Source organism: Elgaria multicarinata, chromosome 2 (assembly GCF_023053635.1).
Source record: "Elgaria multicarinata webbii isolate HBS135686 ecotype San Diego chromosome 2, rElgMul1.1.pri, whole genome shotgun sequence".
Taxonomy (NCBI): Eukaryota; Metazoa; Chordata; class Lepidosauria; order Squamata; family Anguidae; genus Elgaria; species Elgaria multicarinata.
Genome location: NC_086172.1, coordinates 26,567,238 through 26,587,131, shown reverse-complemented (window position 1 = coordinate 26,587,131; position 19,894 = coordinate 26,567,238). Strand labels below are relative to the sequence as shown.

The 19,894-nt window shown below is 40.2% G+C and overlaps 1 protein-coding gene across 3 annotated transcripts; it reads right to left on the bottom strand.

Annotated features, from left to right (window-relative positions):
• Positions 1–2,863: 2,863 nt before the first annotated feature.
• On the bottom strand, positions 2,864–14,349 carry KCTD18 (potassium channel tetramerization domain containing 18). Of its 3 annotated transcripts, none has more exons than XM_063116199.1 (8): positions 14,289–14,349; positions 12,727–12,884; positions 10,857–11,058; positions 10,034–10,245; positions 9,348–9,541; positions 7,380–7,474; positions 4,749–4,851; positions 2,864–3,993 (listed from the first exon to the last, which is right to left on the bottom strand). In XM_063116199.1, exons 3-8 carry the CDS (start codon positions 11,011–11,013, stop codon positions 3,441–3,443), a joined length of 1,314 nt encoding a protein of 437 aa, XP_062972269.1. In that variant the 5' UTR covers positions 11,014–11,058; positions 12,727–12,884; positions 14,289–14,349; the 3' UTR covers positions 2,864–3,440. The 3 variants fall into 3 exon arrangements, with proteins under 3 accessions (XP_062972269.1, XP_062972268.1, XP_062972267.1); XM_063116198.1 differs by lacking the exon at positions 14,289–14,349 and adding an exon at positions 13,256–14,254; XM_063116197.1 differs by lacking the exon at positions 12,727–12,884 and having other exon boundaries at positions 14,289–14,347.
• Positions 14,350–19,894: the final 5,545 nt, after the last annotated feature.

The window sequence follows — 19,894 nt, the reverse complement described above, 5'->3', positions numbered from 1 at the left end:
TTTTCACAATCCACCATTGCTAATTCAATTAGAGCCACATGATTGGGATCTTCTGATGAGCGCTAACAAGGCTGTTTAACCCATGCTAAATCACATGCAAATAATTTTCTCATCCTGAACATTACATTTAGAATCCTTGTCATAGTGTGTGTGTGTGTGTGTGTGAGTATGAGAGAGAGAGAGAGAGAGAGAACGAGAACTCCACTGCATAGGAAATTAATTTTAGAATCTAAATAATGCTACACTTAGACTATGTCCTGTATTGTTCCTTCCTCCCTGCCCAGTCTCACTCCTGCCTGTGTTTTAAACAGTAGTAACAATTGTCTAATGAGCTCATAAACACTTACCTGGGATGAAATCCCACTGAACCAAATGGGGATCAGGATTGCACTGTTCGTAAAGGCATGTTATAGATCATGCCATAGTGTGAAAATGAAACTTCTCTAAACATTATGAACTACTCTAGACAGAAGAGCTCAACAGCAAGATATTGGCCCATCAAGAAGATGAACTTTGTTCTAAATTTCTTGATCTCTTTTAGTTAACAGTTTACCTAATTTGGGAAAAAGAGAAATTATTTACCCCTTAAGACAAAAATTTACAAAAACATATTTCTTGTTAAGTAATAGACTTTATTAAATATGATTTTATTAGCACCTTTAGATTTATTTAAATGATCATTTTAGGATTACTCATGAACTCAAGAGCGCTCAATGCAAAATCAAGGGACTCCCGAAACACTAGAGGATTAATGGAGTTACTTTCAGTCAGAATCAGGTTAATGTCTCATCATTGAAGGTAAAAGAATGTAGCACCAGTAAAACAAAATTATTTGTGGGGGAACTCAGTAGATCAATTGGCTAGGAAAATGTGTCTTTGGGATGGAACTATGCTCTTACATAATGCTAGATTTATAATTTCATTACTGCTAGAACCAACATTGCTTCCGAGTACCCAGGTTGCAGCTGGGCCCCAAAATGCTTTTCATTAGCATGAGCTACACCTGCTCCTGGAAGATGAGCCTGGCACTGTCATTCATGCTTTGCTTCCTTTCATGTTGGACGACTGTAAAGCAATCTAGCTGGGGCTGCCCAAGACTGCTCAGAAATGTCAACAGGAGCTGTCTAGTAGCTCAATTATTGATTTTCTCATATATTTTAAATAGCTGTAGAAGCTACTGATTAGTTCATGGGTCCAGTTCAATCTTTAAGGCACTCAATGGCCAGGGTCTTCATCATTTCTAGGAATACTGCCTCCCACTAATGAAGAGATACCAATGAGGCCCTCTTAAAGATTCCAACACACCTGGAGAAAGCCTCCACAGGCACAGCCTTCATTTGCAGCTTTGGGATTTTGGCATGCCCTTCATTAAGTGATTCACATGGTTCCATCTTTGCTTTCTTTCCAAAAGTAAGTGAAAACATTTTGTTGTTCGGTCTTTGATACTCAATGTGTTAGGCTCTGCTGTTTTTATTTGGTATAGTTTTGGGTTTAAGTAGTTGTGGAATTAAGTAGTTGTGGAATTTTTATTGTGTAAAAAGTTTATAAAATATGTGTATGTGCATGCATGTTGTGAGGATAAAGTTTCGGTGTGGTGGCTAAAGTGTTGGACTGGGAGTTGAGAGATCTGGGTTCTATGGAAACCCACTGGGTGACTTTGGGCCAGTCACAGACTCTTAGCCCAATCTACCTCACAGGGATAAAATGGAGAGGAGGAGGTTCCTTGGATGAAAAAAGGCAGGATATAAATGCAATAAATAAAAGTGTTATAGATAAAAGTTACAAATGAATTTGACACATTCACCCCACAATTTTTTGTGGGTCACCACTTCTCAACATTCATTGTCAACACATGTACAATGGCAAAGAAACCTAAGAAAATGGGTGCTGCTAGTTATGCACTGTTGGTGTACTCTTTAGCAGAACTGATACTGTGAAGGCACCAGCCCACAGTTGATTTAGTTCTTCGCAATAGTTGGCATGAATCACTTCAAAAAAATAATAATAGGGAGACCAGTTCTCAAGGGACTAGTGGGACTACGTGCACATGTTGCAGACAGCTTATGAGCTAGAACTGTTAACAAACATGTTCTCAGCAAGCTTGTTTCACTTTGCACAGGGCTTTTAGCCAACAGGCTGGAAACATCATACTGAAGAAGTACTAAATAATTATTTCACGGCAACTGGTGTGTGTGGATGTGAGTATGTGTTAAAGGAAATAACAAGTGACATTCCACAGTCTATCCTAAAGCCAATCCCCCTAATGAATTGGAAAGTGTAACTCATCAAATCTGCAATTGCAAACACTTGGGAAACTATCAAACAATTAAGAATTAAAATATTCTTTATAATTTGAAGCAATAGACTACTATTTTAAATTACTGTGCGTGAAATGCTAAACTGAAGAGGGAGGGGGAAATGTGTCAGAAAGAGGTTGTCATTAACAGCTGCTTGAACAGCAATACTGTAATATTTGACCCTAGGAAAGGATCACTAGCATTCTAATCATCACATTTCAAGATGGAAACAAAGTTGAAAGGATTTGGAATAGAAAATGGAAAATTCTGACATGAACTGGGCATTGGCAGCAAAGACTAAGGGATTGGAGCTTTAAGAAGACTACAAAGAGATGCTCACCAAGGCCACTGAGGAATGGCAGGGGCAAAAATATATAAGACATATTGCTACAATGAAGTTCACTGTTGTACTTGCAGGCTAGACAGACCTTGAAGTTATTTCTATTTTAACATTTTAAATACATAATTGCACTGCTGCATGTACACTATAATTTCATGGAAGCATAGAAAAGCAAAAGAATATAGCATTGCCCGCATAATCCAGGAATCTAAGCTTCTACTTTTTTTTTTTTTTTTTAAAGCAGCTTTTGAACTCTAGAATACACAAAGATATGCTTGAAAATATGTGGACAATGCCTGTTGAAAACTGAGTCGTCAGAAACACTGAGTAAGTATTCAAGCGCTCAGAGGGAAGAGGATTCACTGCCTTCTATAGCCCCTTACTGCTGTCCACAATTAGTTGAAGAATAAATTACACAAAAATAATTGCAGAGTAAATTATACACAAATTATATCAATGACAAAATTTGGACTTCTTTTTTAAAGCACAGAGCACACAGATCCTGGCATAAACTCTGTTCTAAAATGACTACCATCCCACGTTTGATCTATATATGTAATAAGTGACCAAACTATAACCATTAAAAAAAAAACTTCCATGTATCCGTGTATCCCGCATGTTGTGGGAAAAGCATACTTTTCATACAGCTTATTAATAAAAAGGTTAAATAACTTCCCCAATTTTCCCTTTCCCAATTTTCCCTCTGTAACATGACACTTCTATTTGTCTTATTTTAGAAGGTCAGAAGTTCTGCCTTTGGAAGATAGTGAGCAATACCTCCGTCAATATATAAATATCATGCTTCATCCTTCAACTGGGCTATTTTGCAAATGATTTTCAACACCGACACTTTCCACTGAGAGCCCAAATTCCTCCTTGCTTAACTTCTGGGATGTAGATGTGGAGGCAACTGCAGCCAGTGGATCCTGCTGCTCAGCTATCTTGCTTAGTACCAATGAAGGGTGCTGAGTTAGTAATTCATTATAGAGTGGAGTCCGCTTGAGTTTTACGACACGATTGGTTGCAGATTTCTTGGACAATGGGGCCTTCAGGGTCATTCGACAGACTACTCCATTTTCAGTGCTCCTAAGAGATGCTCGAGAGCTTTTAGTCAATGGTGTGGACTCTTCAGAGAGAGTTTTCGAAACTTCTTTGCATGGGAAACACCTGTCTCCACAAGGTCGCTTAAGAGTAATCTGGGAATGGGAAGACATAGGACTTACTGCTATTTTTAAAGAAGCAGAATTTTTAACTTTGATGTGAGTACTTGTTGAGGGACCAGAAAATTCAATTGGTTTTCGACTTGATCTACTGCTCAGTTGACTTTCTTCCTCTTCAGAAAGGTCTATTATTCGCCTGTAAATAAAAGAGTTTAACTGAATCTTGTACATTGGAGAATTCTGTGCAGACCATAACAATGATACAATCGAGAATGCCTTCTTCACTCATCTGGATGCAATATTCTTTTTATTCCACTATATTTTAAATATATATATATATATATATATATATATATATATATGCATTTGAAGTAATTATTTAATTGCATGTTCAGCCATCAAAAAGAAGAACCAGGACAACATACTGGTGGGAACCAATTATATTTGGCACAAATAGCAGAGAAATCATCTTATTATCCAATATTAATTACAGGCTATTTTCAATTATCCTGTCTTATGTTCATGATTAAGTTGTTATAAAATAGGCTTGGAATTGGTCTATGTAATAGATAACAAATGGACCATCATATAAATTTGTGTGGATTGTATTGTTACAATTTTAATGTTTTCCTGTTGTATGTCATTCATTTGTAGATGAAGCCCTTATCATTTGTGAGATTGTAATTTTCAGATTAGCTTTTTCGCATTGTACTTAACCTTTATTTTATTGTTAGTCATATATCTGACTTTGTAATACGCTTATCTACATAATCTTTTCATTTTCCATAGATATTCTTTCTAATATGCTTGTCTACATAATCTTTTCATTTTCCATGGATATTCCTTCTATGTAGGGGGAGTTAATACTATTTTTAAAAACAAGCACAAAAGCAGTTTCTGCTATACATAGAATCTTCTACAAGCAAACGAATCATGATTAAAGGGGCATACCTTTTACAAACTGGAGACATGTTTTCCACAGTTCCTTTCAAAGGACGTTCCTCAAGAGTCCAACATTCTATCAGTTCCTGTGGTACTCGCCAATAACTGACACCTTGTAATTTCAAATAAATTATTTGACAATATTTAAGACATATTGATAGAGGGGCAAAAAAATTGTGAACCGCCCAGAGAGCTCCGGCTATAGGGCGGTATAGAAATGTAATAAATAAATAAATAAATAAACAAACAATATGTCATATTTGGGAACTGTTTTAACAAAACTCACTCATATGCCAGGGATCACAGTTGTTGTTGTTGATGAATAATAATAATAATAATAATAATAATAATAATAATAAGTATTTTTATACCATCCAACTGGCAAATGCCCCAGGGGTGGTTTACAATCATAAAACCAAACAAAAATAACCAAATAGAAATAATAATACAAGTACAAAATAATACAGTATTAAACATTATAAATATTTAAAGCATTGAGAACCATCAGTAAAATTAATAAAGCAACAGATTAAATGCTTGCTTAAAAAAGAATCTTAAACTGGCATCTAAATAGACACAGTGAAGATGCCAGGCAGCTCTCCCTGGGGAGGGCATTCCATATACAGGGTGGAGGGACTACAGAGAAGGCTCTTTCCCTGGTAGCCACACAGTGCACCACTGTGGGACTGGCACCCAGGCAAGTGCCTCTGAAGATGATATTAGCAATTGAGCAGGAACATACAGGAGAAGGTGCTCCTTCAGGTAGAGTGATCCTAAGCTGTTTAGGATTTTAAAGGTCACCACACTACCAACACTTTGAATCTGGTGCAGAAACTGACCGACAACCAGTGAAATTAACGCAGCACTGGAGTAATATTTTAAAGGAAAAAAGCCAGTCCCAGTAAGCAGCCTCCCTGCTCTATTCTGCATGAACTGAAGTTTCCAGACCATCTTCAGAGGTAGTCCCACATATAACACATTGCAATAATCTAGACAGGAGATTATCAGCGCATGGATAACTGTAGCTAGGCTATCTCTATCCAGGTAGGGTTGTAGCTGGCATATCAGCCAAAGGTAAAGGCACCTCATGTTACTGAAGCCTCAAGTGACAGATCTGGATCTATAAGCACCCCAAGAGTACAAACATTCTACTACTTTAGAGCAAGTTAATGCTATTTAACTGGACAGACGAACCCCATACTAACAGAACCTCCATCTTGTCTGGATTGTCAGTTTATTGACCTTCAGCCAGACAATTAATGAGGCCAAGCACTACTTCAGGATAGTCACTGCCTCATGAGCATTTGATGAAAAGGAAAAACAGAGTTGGGAGTTATCTGCATATTGATGACACTTCCCTCCTTCTCTCCAGACTACATCTCCCAGATGTTTCATGAAGATGTTAAAAACATGCCAGACCACACTGAGCTCTGAGGGATGCCACAACAGACACAGAACTATATTCACCCAGCACCACTTTCTGGAACTGGCCATCAAACTAGGAGCAGAACCACTGTAAAACAGTGCCTCCAACTTTCAGTTGAAACTGTCTTCCCAGAAGGACACCGGCAGTCGATGGTATCGATAGCTGCTGAGAGAGGTCTAGGAGAACCAACAGGGACACACTACCCTTGTCTTTCTCCTGGCAATTCCCATCCCAAAAGCAGGCATAAAAACCAATTGAAATGGATCCAAGTAACCAATATCACCCTAAAGTCGGCCAGCAACCAACTAGCTTTTTTGGTCTCCACATATCTTTCAAGTGATCAACTATGATGCTGTCTTTGGTGATCTCATCGTTAGGATGCAACAACTCCATTCTGAATCATTTTTCCTACTTCAGAACTATTTTTTTCCTTTACAATCCTTTATTCCTCTCTCACAAAACATATCTGAAGTGGTGTCATGTCAGTTCCAGTAAAGGACAAAATAATTAATCTGAAAGTAATCTCGTGTAAATTTTCAAAATTCACAAACTCTTCTTCATTTAACTTTAAATTGACATACATGACACACAAAGGGCCAAACACGTTCCAGACAAAACTCTCCCCAGAAGTATGTGATACTACTATGCATTTCTCATTTGCCTTCAATATTCTTAATTATAAGGAACCTAGATTTATTTAGGGTAGGATAGGAGGCAGATTTATATGCTTTGTTCCCAGACCAACTAAAATCAACCACCAGTGGTGAAAATGTATTGCAGTTTTAAAGGCAATATTCCAAAAACATCTGTCTGCAAATGTTCATCTATCCTAGTTCCTATAGAACTATAAGGCAAATTAAAATATTATGTCAACCTCTTTAAGAGCCTATAGGGCTAGCAGGCAGAGCATAGATTTTTAAATAGGTTAATACTTCCATAGTACAGGACTGCCAAGCTCAAGATTTCCCACCGAACACAGCTATATTGGACAATCTCTTCCCCTTACGTGGTGGAAAGGTAATAGAAAACATTATTATTATTATTATTATTATTATTATTATTATTATTATTTATTTATTTATTTATTTATATAGCACCATCAATGTACATGGTGCTGTACAGATAAAGTAATATTCTAGCAATCCTTTCCTAGCTGACACCTAATTCAGAATAAATATATTCTTTATGGAAAATACCATCTAAAAACAATGTACCTCTCCCTTCCCATGACTCAAAGGCATCCATCAACTTTTTCAATTCGGTAACGGAATAATAACTCCAGATGTATTGGACATTGTTTCCAGCCTCTCTAGAGAAAACGATAGAAAAATAAAAAACATGTTACTTTGCAAATAGAAAAAGAGATCTGCTAAAGTCTAAAAATATTTACATTTAAAATGCAATACGCTATTTCTCCAGCTTCGTATGAACATGAGGCATCACATTTAGACAAATGCAATGCACTCTACATTGGACTATCCCTGAATAATGTTCTGGAAGCTACACTTGGTGAAAAATGCAGCTGTTAGACTGCTAACCGGTGTACAGTTTCGCTATTATATGAAACTTGTCCTGAAAGGCCTGCACTAGGTACCAATTGCTTTTGGGGCAGAATTAAATGTTTTATCCTTTAGAGTCCTAAATGGCTTAAGACCTGACTGTCTTGGACCACCTGTCTTACTATGAACCTGCCTGCATATTAAGATATGCAGGGCAGGCCCTTTTGAGGGCACCATTATTCAGAGGCCTGTTCGTCAGGCACACATGAAAGGGCTTTTTCCTGAATTGTCCCCAAACTATGGAATGAACTCCCTCAAGAACTACAGCTGGCCCCCTCACCCATACCCTTTAAAAATGTATGAAGATGCATCTTTTCAATTTAGTCTTTTAAAATAAATAATTGTAATTTTTTAATGTTCTTGGTTTTATTGGATTTAATTTTGTACAGTGCTTTGATGGCTTTTTAGAAGATAAAGCGGTATATAAATGTAAAGAAATAAATATATCCTTTCATTCTAAAAGAATCATGTGACTATGGACACTTACTACTATGGCTGTAAATGGTTACACTGTGTTTGTGTGTGTGCGTGCGTGCATATACATACATATACACCACAGCATTTGTGTAACTGGCCACCACTGTAGAATGTTACTTTATAAAGAAAAAATGAAAGTACATTTTTTCTAAAATTATATGGGAAGTTTTACAGCAATTCATAAATCATTCTGCCAAAGTTAAGATAACTACACTAGGGTTAGTCTCAGTCCACTTAAGCTTTAGTGATTTCATTTAGACCACACACAGCTATTTCTGCACTAGATTATAGCCACTGACTTGAAACAAGAATGTTGATCAAATTCAAATGGTTTGTAGATTGCAAATGTGGTATTTTAATTTTCCCTTTACTTGATCTTTTGTACCAAGGTTAAAAGAACACTCTCAACTAACAAAATACAAAATAGATAGAGCTGAACTGGTTTGGGGTGAAATAAAAAATTCTTATAAATATCCAAATGAGTCTTTAGTTGCTTAACATATTCCAGTGAGTAACTGTTAAATTCATTTTCTGGAAGAGATGTATTGAGATGTTCCTGGTCTTTCCTTTTTCTTACAATCAGTTAAAACCCAGAGTATTGAATATCATACTAATTACATGAATTTAATTAACAGTGCAATCCTAGACCAATCTACTCAGAAGTAAAGCTCGTGAAGTTCAATGGTGCTTACTCCCAAGTAAGTGGGTATAAGACTGCAGCTTAAGGCAATCTGTAACACCTGTGAACTCCAAGGATATGCTAGACAGAGGTGTGCACAGGGGTCTTTACAAATCTGATATTATCCTTAAGAAAGAAAATACAAGGCTTTCACAAGTTAATTAAATCACAATAATATGAGGCAGTAGCCATACTGCCCTTGCACTAGCAGTAACAACCACTAGTGCAACTAGAACCTAGCGCTTTATAGCACAACCAGAAACTAGCCTAAACAAGTACTTCAGTAACAGGACAAGTCAGCAGAGCTCACAGAAGGGAACTCTGCTGACTTGCTCTGTTCCGGAAGCCATAGTTTGAGCTAGTTTCTGGGGTTGCACTATGAAGGACTAGCTTCCTATTCCTGCTAGTTCAACATGACTGGCACTTGTAGGCCGCCTGCGGTGGATACTGGCTGTGAAGATTCTCACCTCTTGTAAATATTTTTACTATGAATTCTTCCTCCCAATTCCTTTTCAATTGAAGTTGTTCCATCTGCTTTTGTGGCATACACGCCAATTATTCTACTCTCACAACTTGCACCAGAACTGCTGAGATAGTGTAAGACCCAAACTGTAGGCTTAGTGCATATTAAGCCATAAGAGTCACAAAAACCAATGAGTGCCTGGGGGAAAAAAGAGAAACAGATATATACCACAAATTTGAACAACATAATTATATAGTAACTGATATACTTTCCATATTTGGGGTTTTTAAAGAGTACCAAAAAGGCATACAGCCTAATCTTCTGCCTGTTTACTCATACATTCCACTGAGATCAGTAGTATTTACCCCCAAGCAAATATGCACTGGACTGCAGTCTTAATGCTTCTACTCTGAAAAACAAAGTAGAAGCATTTTACACTACTGGACTGAGGACACTGCTGGCTGTAACAACATTAACTCTAGCATTTTAAACAGTTATTCGCATACTAGCTACTCTTCTCATCTTGTCCGTGCAGCCTAGAGACAATAGTTGTGGCCATGGAGTAATATCCCAACCCCAGTACGAGGGTAGAGGAGGTATGTATTCCAGCATTAGAGCCAGGACTACTTGTCCCTCTATCAAATTTTGAGACACACAAATTAATTTAATAGTGTAAGAAAATTCCAAGACCTTTTTAAGTTCTATATTAAATCTTAAAGAATAAGTCTCCATTTCATTAGCCAAGTGATCAGCAAGATTGTAAGGGTAAGGAATGCCAAAATAATCAGCTTCTTCCTGCAGTGCAATTCGTGTTTGTTTGTCTTCTGGAAGCCGAACTTCTCCATGAAGATAATCTAAGAGGTACTTAAAGAGGTTGCCATCTCGATCAATAAGGCATGCCCCTGAAAAGGCAAATAAAAAATGTTGGTTTCTTACATGTCTACCTTTTCTCCAAGGAGCTCAAGGCAACATACACAGTTCTTATCTTTTTATTCTCACAACAGCACGTGAAACAGGTTACACAGAGAGAGAGAGAGAGGTCCAAAGTCACCTATTGAACTTGATGGCTGAATGGAGATCTGAACTCAGGTCTGTCCAGTTTTAGCCCAATACTCTAACCACTACACCAGAATAGTTCTCCAGTTCAAAATACCTTTGATCTCTTAAAATATATTTTGATAAGGGTGTCATTTATTGTAACTACAGCCAATCTTTCTATTCATCATGCAAATGTATCCCAGTATGGTAGTCTGCCACTGCCAATTAACAGTGCAATAACATATATTTTTTTAAAAAAAGCCTGGTCTTCTCTCTCAGACTTCCCTCTTTTAGACTTACATAAATTAAGAAAACCTGTTCATGAATTTTAACTAATACAACAGTATCAAAAGCTAAAAAAAATAAGGAAGCTAATTCTTTCCACAGCGACAATTAAATTTATGATTTTTCCTCTGATGAACAGTCTACAATAGGACTTCAAGTTTAAGCTATTTACAATTTACGAAGCTTTTACCTGAGTTATCCATTTTTAGAGGAAATCGTCCACTGAACATAGATGCTAACATTGATTCCTTAAAACGGCATAAAGATTCACGCCTAGCAGTATATGTACAACCTCCAACATTAAGGTGAATAATATCTATCATCTCTTCACTCTTGCTGTCTTCCATCACATTTACAACCAACGATGTTGACTGGACTCTCTACTTTCAAACCTGTAATAGTTGTAAAATTAGATGTAAGGACAGTAAATAAGAAAAACTATTAGTGTTCCAATTTGCAGAAATACTCAAAAGGTATGCTCTTGATACTGCTGTGCAAGGACAGTTAACATGGCTCTAGAAAGAGCAGAGCATTCTTATGGCCCTAGGAAATGCCAGTAAAGAATCTGGTGGTGCTAACCTGGAATTCTTCGGGGAGGGGAGGGGAATTTAAGCACTGAAGGTGCTTCCAGATGAGGCGCTTATTGTATTATCACCCTGCCTCATTCACAAAATTTTATGGGGGGTCCTTCCAGATATCATTTTCCATTTGTATCCCTCCTGTGTTTTCCCACTGCTTCTTCCATCTCCCCCCCACACACACACACACACAACATCAGTTATCAAGAAACAGACAAAAAAGCTTCACAAGGTCTTCTGATTGAGAGCACTAGGAGCCATCCATCTGGAAGCGCTCTGAGTTGCTGGAAATTTAGACTGCAATACCATGCACATTTCCTTACTTGGGAATAATGCCAATTGAATTTAGCAGGATTCACTTCTGAATAAACACGCAGAGTAAGATGGTGCTATGCAGAAAAAAGGGAGCAGTGGCTCAGTGGCAGAGCACATACTGGGCATGCAGAAGGTCCTAGGTTCAACCCTGGCATTTCCAGGTAGGTCTGGAAAAATTCCTGCCTAAAGCCCTGGCGAGCTGCTGCCAGTCAGTGTCAACAATACTGGGCTAAATGGAGCCACTGGTCTGATTCAACAGAAAGCAGTTCCTGATGTTCCTGTGAAGTTCCTATCTCTGAGCAAAACTCCAAAAACATCAGTAGTATAATACCTTTATCAGCACCAACTTAAAATTCACACAGAGAGAACACTTTGGAGCTGTAAACTGTAAACTGTATTTACATGACTATTTATAATCATATTTGCACACCACCTTGGCATATCCAAGGATAAAGGGTGGTTTATAAATTCTTTTAATAAATAAAAAATGGTGCTTCCAGACAGATAGCTCCCACTGCTACCAATCTAAATACACTGTGCTGGTATGCGATCTTTCCCTCTTAAATAGATTTTCTGTGGTTAGAAAAAGAGAAGAAAGTGGGAAAACACAGAAGGGTTACAAATGAAAGATGACACCTGGTGTGCTTCCAGACATAGGGCTCCTATCGCTAGCAGGAACATAAAAGCCATGTTGGATCAGACCAAGGTCCATCTAGTCCAACATTCTGTTCACACACTGGCCAACCAGCTGTCCACAGGAAACCATCAAGCAGGACATGAGCACAACAGCACTCTCTCACCCATGTTCCTCATATTGCTTCGGATACTAGAGATAGCCATCAGGGACAAGTAGCTATTTTTAGCCTCCTCCTCCATGAGTCTGTCCAACCCCCTTTTACAGTAGTGACTTCCTTAATTTTATCTATGTGCTCTGTGAAGAAGTACTTCCTCTTATTTATTTATTTATTTATTTATTTATTTATTTATTACATTTCTATACCGCCCAATAGCTGGAGCTCTTATCCATCACATGCCTCCCACTAATCAGCTTCATGGAATGACCCCTGGTTCCAGGATTACGAGAGAGGGAGAAAAATGTCTCCCTACCCACTTTCTCCATACCAGGCATAATTTTGTACCCCCTCTATCATGTCTCACTTTACTCACATCTTGTCTAAGCTAAACAGTCCCAAACGTAACCTTTCCTGCTCCAGCCCCTTGATCATTTTAGTTGCCCTTTTCTGAGCTAGCACTGACTGATCAAGAAGGAGATCTTGGGGTTGTGATGGACTGCTCAATGAAAACGTCGACCTGGTGTGCAGCTCCTGTGAAAAAGGCAAATTCCATGTTAGGCATAATTAAAAAAGAAATTGAAAACAAAACTGCCAATATCACACTCCCCTAATACAAATCTATGGCGCAACCACACTTGAAATTCTGTGTACAGTTGTTTTCACCACACCTATAAAAGGATATTGTAAAGTTGGGAAAAGTGCAGAAAAGGACAATTAAATTGATCAAGAGGTTGTAGCAACCCCTACAAGGAAACGTTACGTTTGGGACTGTTTAGCTTAGTAAAGAGGTAAAGGGGGGCATAATAGAGGTGTACAAAATCATGCCTGGTGTGTAGAAAGTGGATAGGGAAACATTTTCCTCCCTCTCTTATACTACTAGGTCAAATTTCATCAGTATGTACCTGAAGTTGGGGCTTTTCTTCCCCAACGTACATCACTTTGAACTTGCTTACACTAAGCTGCATTTGCCATTAGAAGGCATTGCACAGGTATCCTGTTATGTTCACCTTAACAAATTTTCTCTCTTAAGGACAAAGATAGAAGCGATAAAACACAAAAGGTTACAAGTAGAAGATGACATCTGGACCCCTGAAAACTTCTCTGAATGTGGCGAGGTGATGGTGTTATAAAAACCACATCTGGAAGCACCCCTGGACACCCATAACATTATGTGAATGAGGTAGACAGACTGCAATAATAATAATAATAATAATAATTTTAAAAAGCCTCATCCATAAACACCCCATGTTTCTGCCATACTATCTGTTACATTAGATATGGGGAGCGGTATATAAATATTCTAAATAAATAAATAATAAAATTAGATATTAAGCAAAACAAAACAGACAGGGGTTGGGTGTTAACTGGGCATGAAGAACTCCATGGTGCATCGTATAGAATGGAAGGGTGACAAGTTTTGCACATATTTGCCGCCCCATCCTGGGCATGATTATTCAGAAGTCCTGCTGAGTTAAAGGACACCAGATTCCAAAGCAAGTAAGCGTATGACTGCCTGAGCAAAGCGCCTTTCCTGCAGGAAGACCCTCTCTCTTGTCAACCCGCCTCCATCCCACCAGGTCACAACTTGTGGTGCAAAGGGCCACCGTCTTCTCTCCTCCCCTCAATAAGAAATGACTTCCTGGCGCTGCCATTATTTCTGAACCGATACCGGTAGCAGGTGAGAAGCCAGAGCGAAGCACCCGAACGAGAAAATAGAGAGAAGGCGGGAGAAGGCCTAAACCGGCCGCTTCCTCCTCCTGCCCTAGCCTTGTGTAACCGGCAGAAAAAGGCGGCGAGGTAAGGGTGAGCCAAGAGGCGCCGCCGGTAACGGATCGGCGCATCTTGAGGAAGGAGAGACCCGGGGAGCAAGGAGGGAGCGGCGGCGGCGGCCGCAACTACGACGACGCCAGTGACGCCGCTCAAGTTGTCCGTTACCTTCTCAGCGCGAGGCCGGCTCCGCCTACCGACCGCGGGGAGCGACAAGAAACGCCGCCTCCTCTCGCTCGCAGCCTCGCGCAACCTGGGCTCCGCCATTTCCAATCCCGAGGGGGGGGCTGTTGGCTTCTTTAGCACCGCCTTGTTGAGAGAGGAGGAGGAGATCTCGCCCGGGCTGGATACAAGCGAGGGCGAAGTAGCGCCTGTCGTTACAGCGCACAGCACAGACACAAAAGCCATTGAAAAAGCGGCACTTGACAAACCGGGGAGAGTTTTTCTTTCTGGTCCTGTACCAGTTGTCAAGGTTACTTGAGCTTTTGTCCCCAGCTCTGATGCAGTCAGTGCAATCCTCTGAACGTGTTCAGTCTCAGAAGTTTTAAAAAATCTCATTGGGTTTAATGGAATACACACCCGTAATTATGCATTTGATTGCAGCATTAATAACTGGGAGCTTGAGCAGGTTATTGCCAGGGCCTGCTCAAGGTAATAGTGCTGACACAAGCACACCTCCCTCAAATATTATTGAATGACATAATTCACTGTTTGAAATTGAAACGTGTGTTTCTGACCCCTGGGTCCACTTTCAAAACAGGAAAAAAATATGTAGGACATTATAATGCAATCGAGGCTTCTGGAACGCTAAGATGTATTGATTACTTCGACAATAGGCTACCCACCATATCGAGACTGTTGGGATTAAACTACTGCTGGTTGAAACACTTCCAATAAAAATCATTTCCCCCTTTAAATGTCTTGACAACACGATACTTTCCTCTACCACGTGCTCTCCTTCCTCAGCAGCCCATTCATATTCCCTTCATAGGTTGATAAGGTCCTCCCCTTATTTTGTAGATAAACCAAAGATGTATCTACAAAATTAGTGGAAATACATTACTAGATCATGAATTTATCAGTTGCCTAAGAGCGGACAGAGAAGTTTTGTCTTCCTGTTAAATTAGGCATACGTTTCTCTGAGCAACTGCAGAATCTCATAAACTGGTACTTTTTGTTAATGTATAAAGGTATGTGGTTTTTGTTTATTTATATAATGGAAGTTAGCTAACAATTTATGTATTTTGTATTTAATGTTGTTCCCCGCCTCGATCCAGAGGGAGAGGTGGGTAAGAATTGTATTATTATTATTATCATCATCATCATCATCTCCTTTTACTTGTTCATTGCGGGACGTACTAAAACAAAGGACAATGCTTGCCCATAGGGAAACCATACTTGCCCATAGAGAAACCATACTTGCCCATAGGGATGCATTGAAAAGGGCTTGTCCATAGGGAAACATAGGACAGAATTCTCCATAGAGAAACCATACTTGCCCATAGGGATTCATTGCAAATCCCTTGCCCATAGAAAACAATGGGACAGAATTCTCCATAGAAAAACCATACTTGCCCATAGGGATTCATTGCAAACCGCTTGCCCATAGGGAAACATAGGAAAGACTTCTCCATAGAAAAACCATACTTGCCCATAGGGATTCATTGCAAACCGCTTGCCCATAGGGAAACATAGGAAAGAATTCTCCATAGAAAAACCATACTTGCCCATAGGGATCCATGGGACAGACTTCTCCATAGAAAAACCATACTTGCCCATAGGGATTCATTGCAAACTGCTTGCCCATAGGGAAACATAGGAAAGAATTCTCCATAGAAAAACCATACTTGCCCATAGGGATTCATTGCAAATCCCTTGCCCATAGGGATCCATGGGACAGACTTCTCCATAGAAAAACCATACTTGCCCATAGGGATTCATTGCAAATCCCTTGCCCATAGGGATCCATGGGACAGACTTCTCCATAGAAAAACCATACTTGCCCATAGGGATTCATTGCAAATCCCTTGCCCCTAGGGATCCATGGGACAGACTTCTCCATAGAAAAACCATACTTGCCCATAGGGATTCATTGCAAATCCCTTGCCCATAGGGATCCATGGGACAGACTTCTACATAGAAAAACCATACTTGCCCATAGGGATTCATTGCAAATCGCTTGCCCATAGGGATCCATGGGACAGAATTCTCCATAGAAAAACCATACTTGCCCATAGGGATTCATTGCAAATCGCTTGCCCATAGGGATCCATGGGACAGACTTCTCCATAGAAAAACCATACTTGCCCATAGGGATTCATTGCAAATCGCTTGCCCATAGGGATCCATGGGACAGACTTCTCCATAGAAAAACCATACTTGCCCATAGGGATTCATTGCAAATCGCTTGCCCATAGGGAAACATAGGAAAGACTTCTCCATAGAAAAACCATACTTGCCCATAGGGATTCATTGCAAACCGCTTGCCCATAGGGAAACATAGGAAAGAATTCTCCATAGAAAAACCATACTTGCCCATAGGGATCCATGGGACAGACTTCTCCATAGAAAAACCATACTTGCCCATAGGGATTCATTGCAAATCCCTTGCCCATAGGGAAACATAGGAAAGAATTCTCCATAGAAAAACCATACTTGCCCATAGGGATTCATTGCAAATCCCTTGCCCATAGGGATCCATGGGACAGACTTCTCCATAGAAAAACCATACTTGCCCGTAGGGATTCATTGCAAATCGCTTGCCCATATATATCCATGGGACAGACTTCTCCATAGAAAAACCATACTTGCCCATAGGGATTCATTGCAAATCGCTTGCCCATAGGGAAACATAGGAAAGAATTCTCCATAGAAAAACCATACTTGCCCATAGGGATTCATTGCAAATCGCTTGCCCATAGGGATCCATGGGACAGACTTCTCCATAGAAAAACCATACTTGCCCATAGGGATTCATTGCAAATCGCTTGCCCATGGGGAAACATAGGAAAGAATTCTCCATAGAGAAACCATACTTGCCCATAGGGATTCATTGCAAATCGCTTGTCCATAGGGAAATATAGGACAGAATTCTCCATAAACCATACTTGCCCATACGGATCCATTGCAAAGCGCTTGCCCATAGGGATCCATGGGACAGACTTCTCCATAGAAAAACCATACTTGCCCATAGGGATTCATTGCAAATCCCTTGCCCATAGGGATCCATGGGACAGACTTCTCCATAGAAAAACCATACTTGCCCATAGGGATTCATTGCAAATCCCTTGCCCATAGGGATCCATGGGACAGAATTCTCCATAGAAAAACCATACTTGCCCATAGGGATTCATTGCAAATCGCTTGCCCATAGGGATCCATGGGACAGACTTCTCTATAGAAAAACCGTACTTGTCCATAGGGATTCATTGCAAATCGCTTGCCCATAGGGAAACATAGGAAAGAATTCTCCATAGAAAAACCATACTTGCCCATAGGGATTCATTGCAAATCCCTTGCCCATAGGGATCCATGGGACAGACTTCTCCATAGAAAAACCATACTTGCCCATTGGGATTCATTGCAAATCCCTTGCCCATAGGGATCCATGGGACAGACTTCTCCATAGAAAAACCATACTTGCCCATAGGGATTCATTGCAAATCCCTTGCCCATAGGGAAACATAGGAAAGAATTCTCCATACAAAAACCATACTTGCCCATAGGGATTCATTGCAAATCGCTTGCCCATAGGGATCCATGGGACAGACTTCTCCATAGAAAAACCATACTTGCCCATAGGGATTCATTGCAAATCCCTTGCCCATAGGGATCCATGGGACAGACTTCTCCATAGAAAAACCATACTTGCCCATAGGGATTCATTGCAAATCGCTTGCCCATAGGGATCCATGGGACAGACTTCTCCATAGAAAAACCATACTTGCCCATAGGGATTCATTGCAAATCCCTTGCCCATAGGGATCCATGGGACAGACTTCAACATAGAAAAACCATACTTGCCCATAGGGATTCATTGCAAATCGCTTGCCCATAGGGAAACATAGGAAAGAATTCTCCATAGAAAAACCATACTTGCCCATAGGGATTCATTGCAAACCGCTTGCCCATAGGGAAACATAGGAAAGAATTCTCCATAGAAAAACCATACTTGCCCATAGGGATTCATTGCAAATCCCTTGCCCATAGGGATCCATGGGACAGACTTCTCCATAGAAAAACCATACTTGCCCATAGGGATTCATTGCAAATCCCTTGCCCATAGGGATCCATGGGACAGACTTCTCCATAGAAAAACCATACTTGCCCATAGGGATTCATTGCAAATCCCTTGCCCATAGGGATCCATGGGACAGACTTCTCCATAGAAAAACCATACTTGCCCATAGGGATTCATTGCAAATTCCTTGCCCATAGGGAAACATAGGAAAGAATTCTCCATAGAAAAACCATACTTGCCCATAGGGATTCATTGCAAATCGCTTGCCCATAGGGATCCATGGGACAGACTTCTCCATAGAAAAACCATACTTGCCCATAGGGATTCATTGCAAATCCCTTGCCCATAGGGATCCATGGGACAGACTTCTCCATAGAAAAACCATACTTGCCCATAGGGATTCATTGCAAATCCCTTGCCCATAGGGATCCATGGGACAGACTTCTCCATAGAAAAACCATACTTGCCCATAGGGATTCATTGCAAATCCCTTGCCCATAGGGAAACATAGGAAAGAATTCTCCATAGAAAAACCATACTTGCCCATAGGGATTCATTGCAAATCGCTTGCCCATAGGGATCCATGGGACAGACTTCTCCATAGAAAAACCATACTTGCCCATAGGGATTCATTGCAAATCCCTTGCCCATAGGGATCCATGGGACAGACTTCTCCATAGAAAAACCATACTTGCCCATAGGGATTCATTGCAAATCGCTTGCCCATAGGGATCCATGGGACAGACTTCTCCATAGAAAAACCATACTTGCCCATAGGGATTCATTGCAAATCCCTTGCCCATAGGGATCCATGGGACAGACTTCTCCATAGAAAAACCATACTTGCCCATAGGGATTCATTGCAAATCCCTTGCCCATAGGGATCCATGGGACAGAATTCTCCATAGAAAAACCATACTTGCCCATAGGGATTCATTGCAAACCGCTTGCCCATAGGGAAACATAGGAAAGAATTCTCCATAGAAAAACCATACTTGCCCATAGGGATTCATTGCAAATCGCTTGCCCATAGGGATCCATGGGACAGACTTCTCCATAGAAAAACCATACTTGCCCATAGGGATTCATTGCAAATCCCTTGCCCATAGGGATCCATGGGACAGACTTCTCCATAGAAAAACCATACTTGCCCATAGGGATTCATTGCAAACCGCTTGCCCATAGGGAAACATAGGAAAGAATTCTCCATAGAAAAACCATACTTGCCCATAGGGATTCATTGCAAATCCCTTGCCCATAGGGATCCATGGGACAGAATTCTCCATAGAAAAACCATACTTGCAATGGGCCGTAACGACAGCTTCCCAATGAGGTAAGTGAACCAAACTCACGGCCCATTTTGCGCAATACGCGTTTTCACCCGGAACGGGTATCTGAACGTGGTTTGGGGGCAACTTTTGGAGCTTTCTATATTTGTCCCACCTAGTCATGTGATCAGTGAGTTTGGTTCACTTACCTCATTGGGAAGCTGCCGTTACAGCCCGTTTTGCGCAGTACGCGTTTTTGCCCGGAA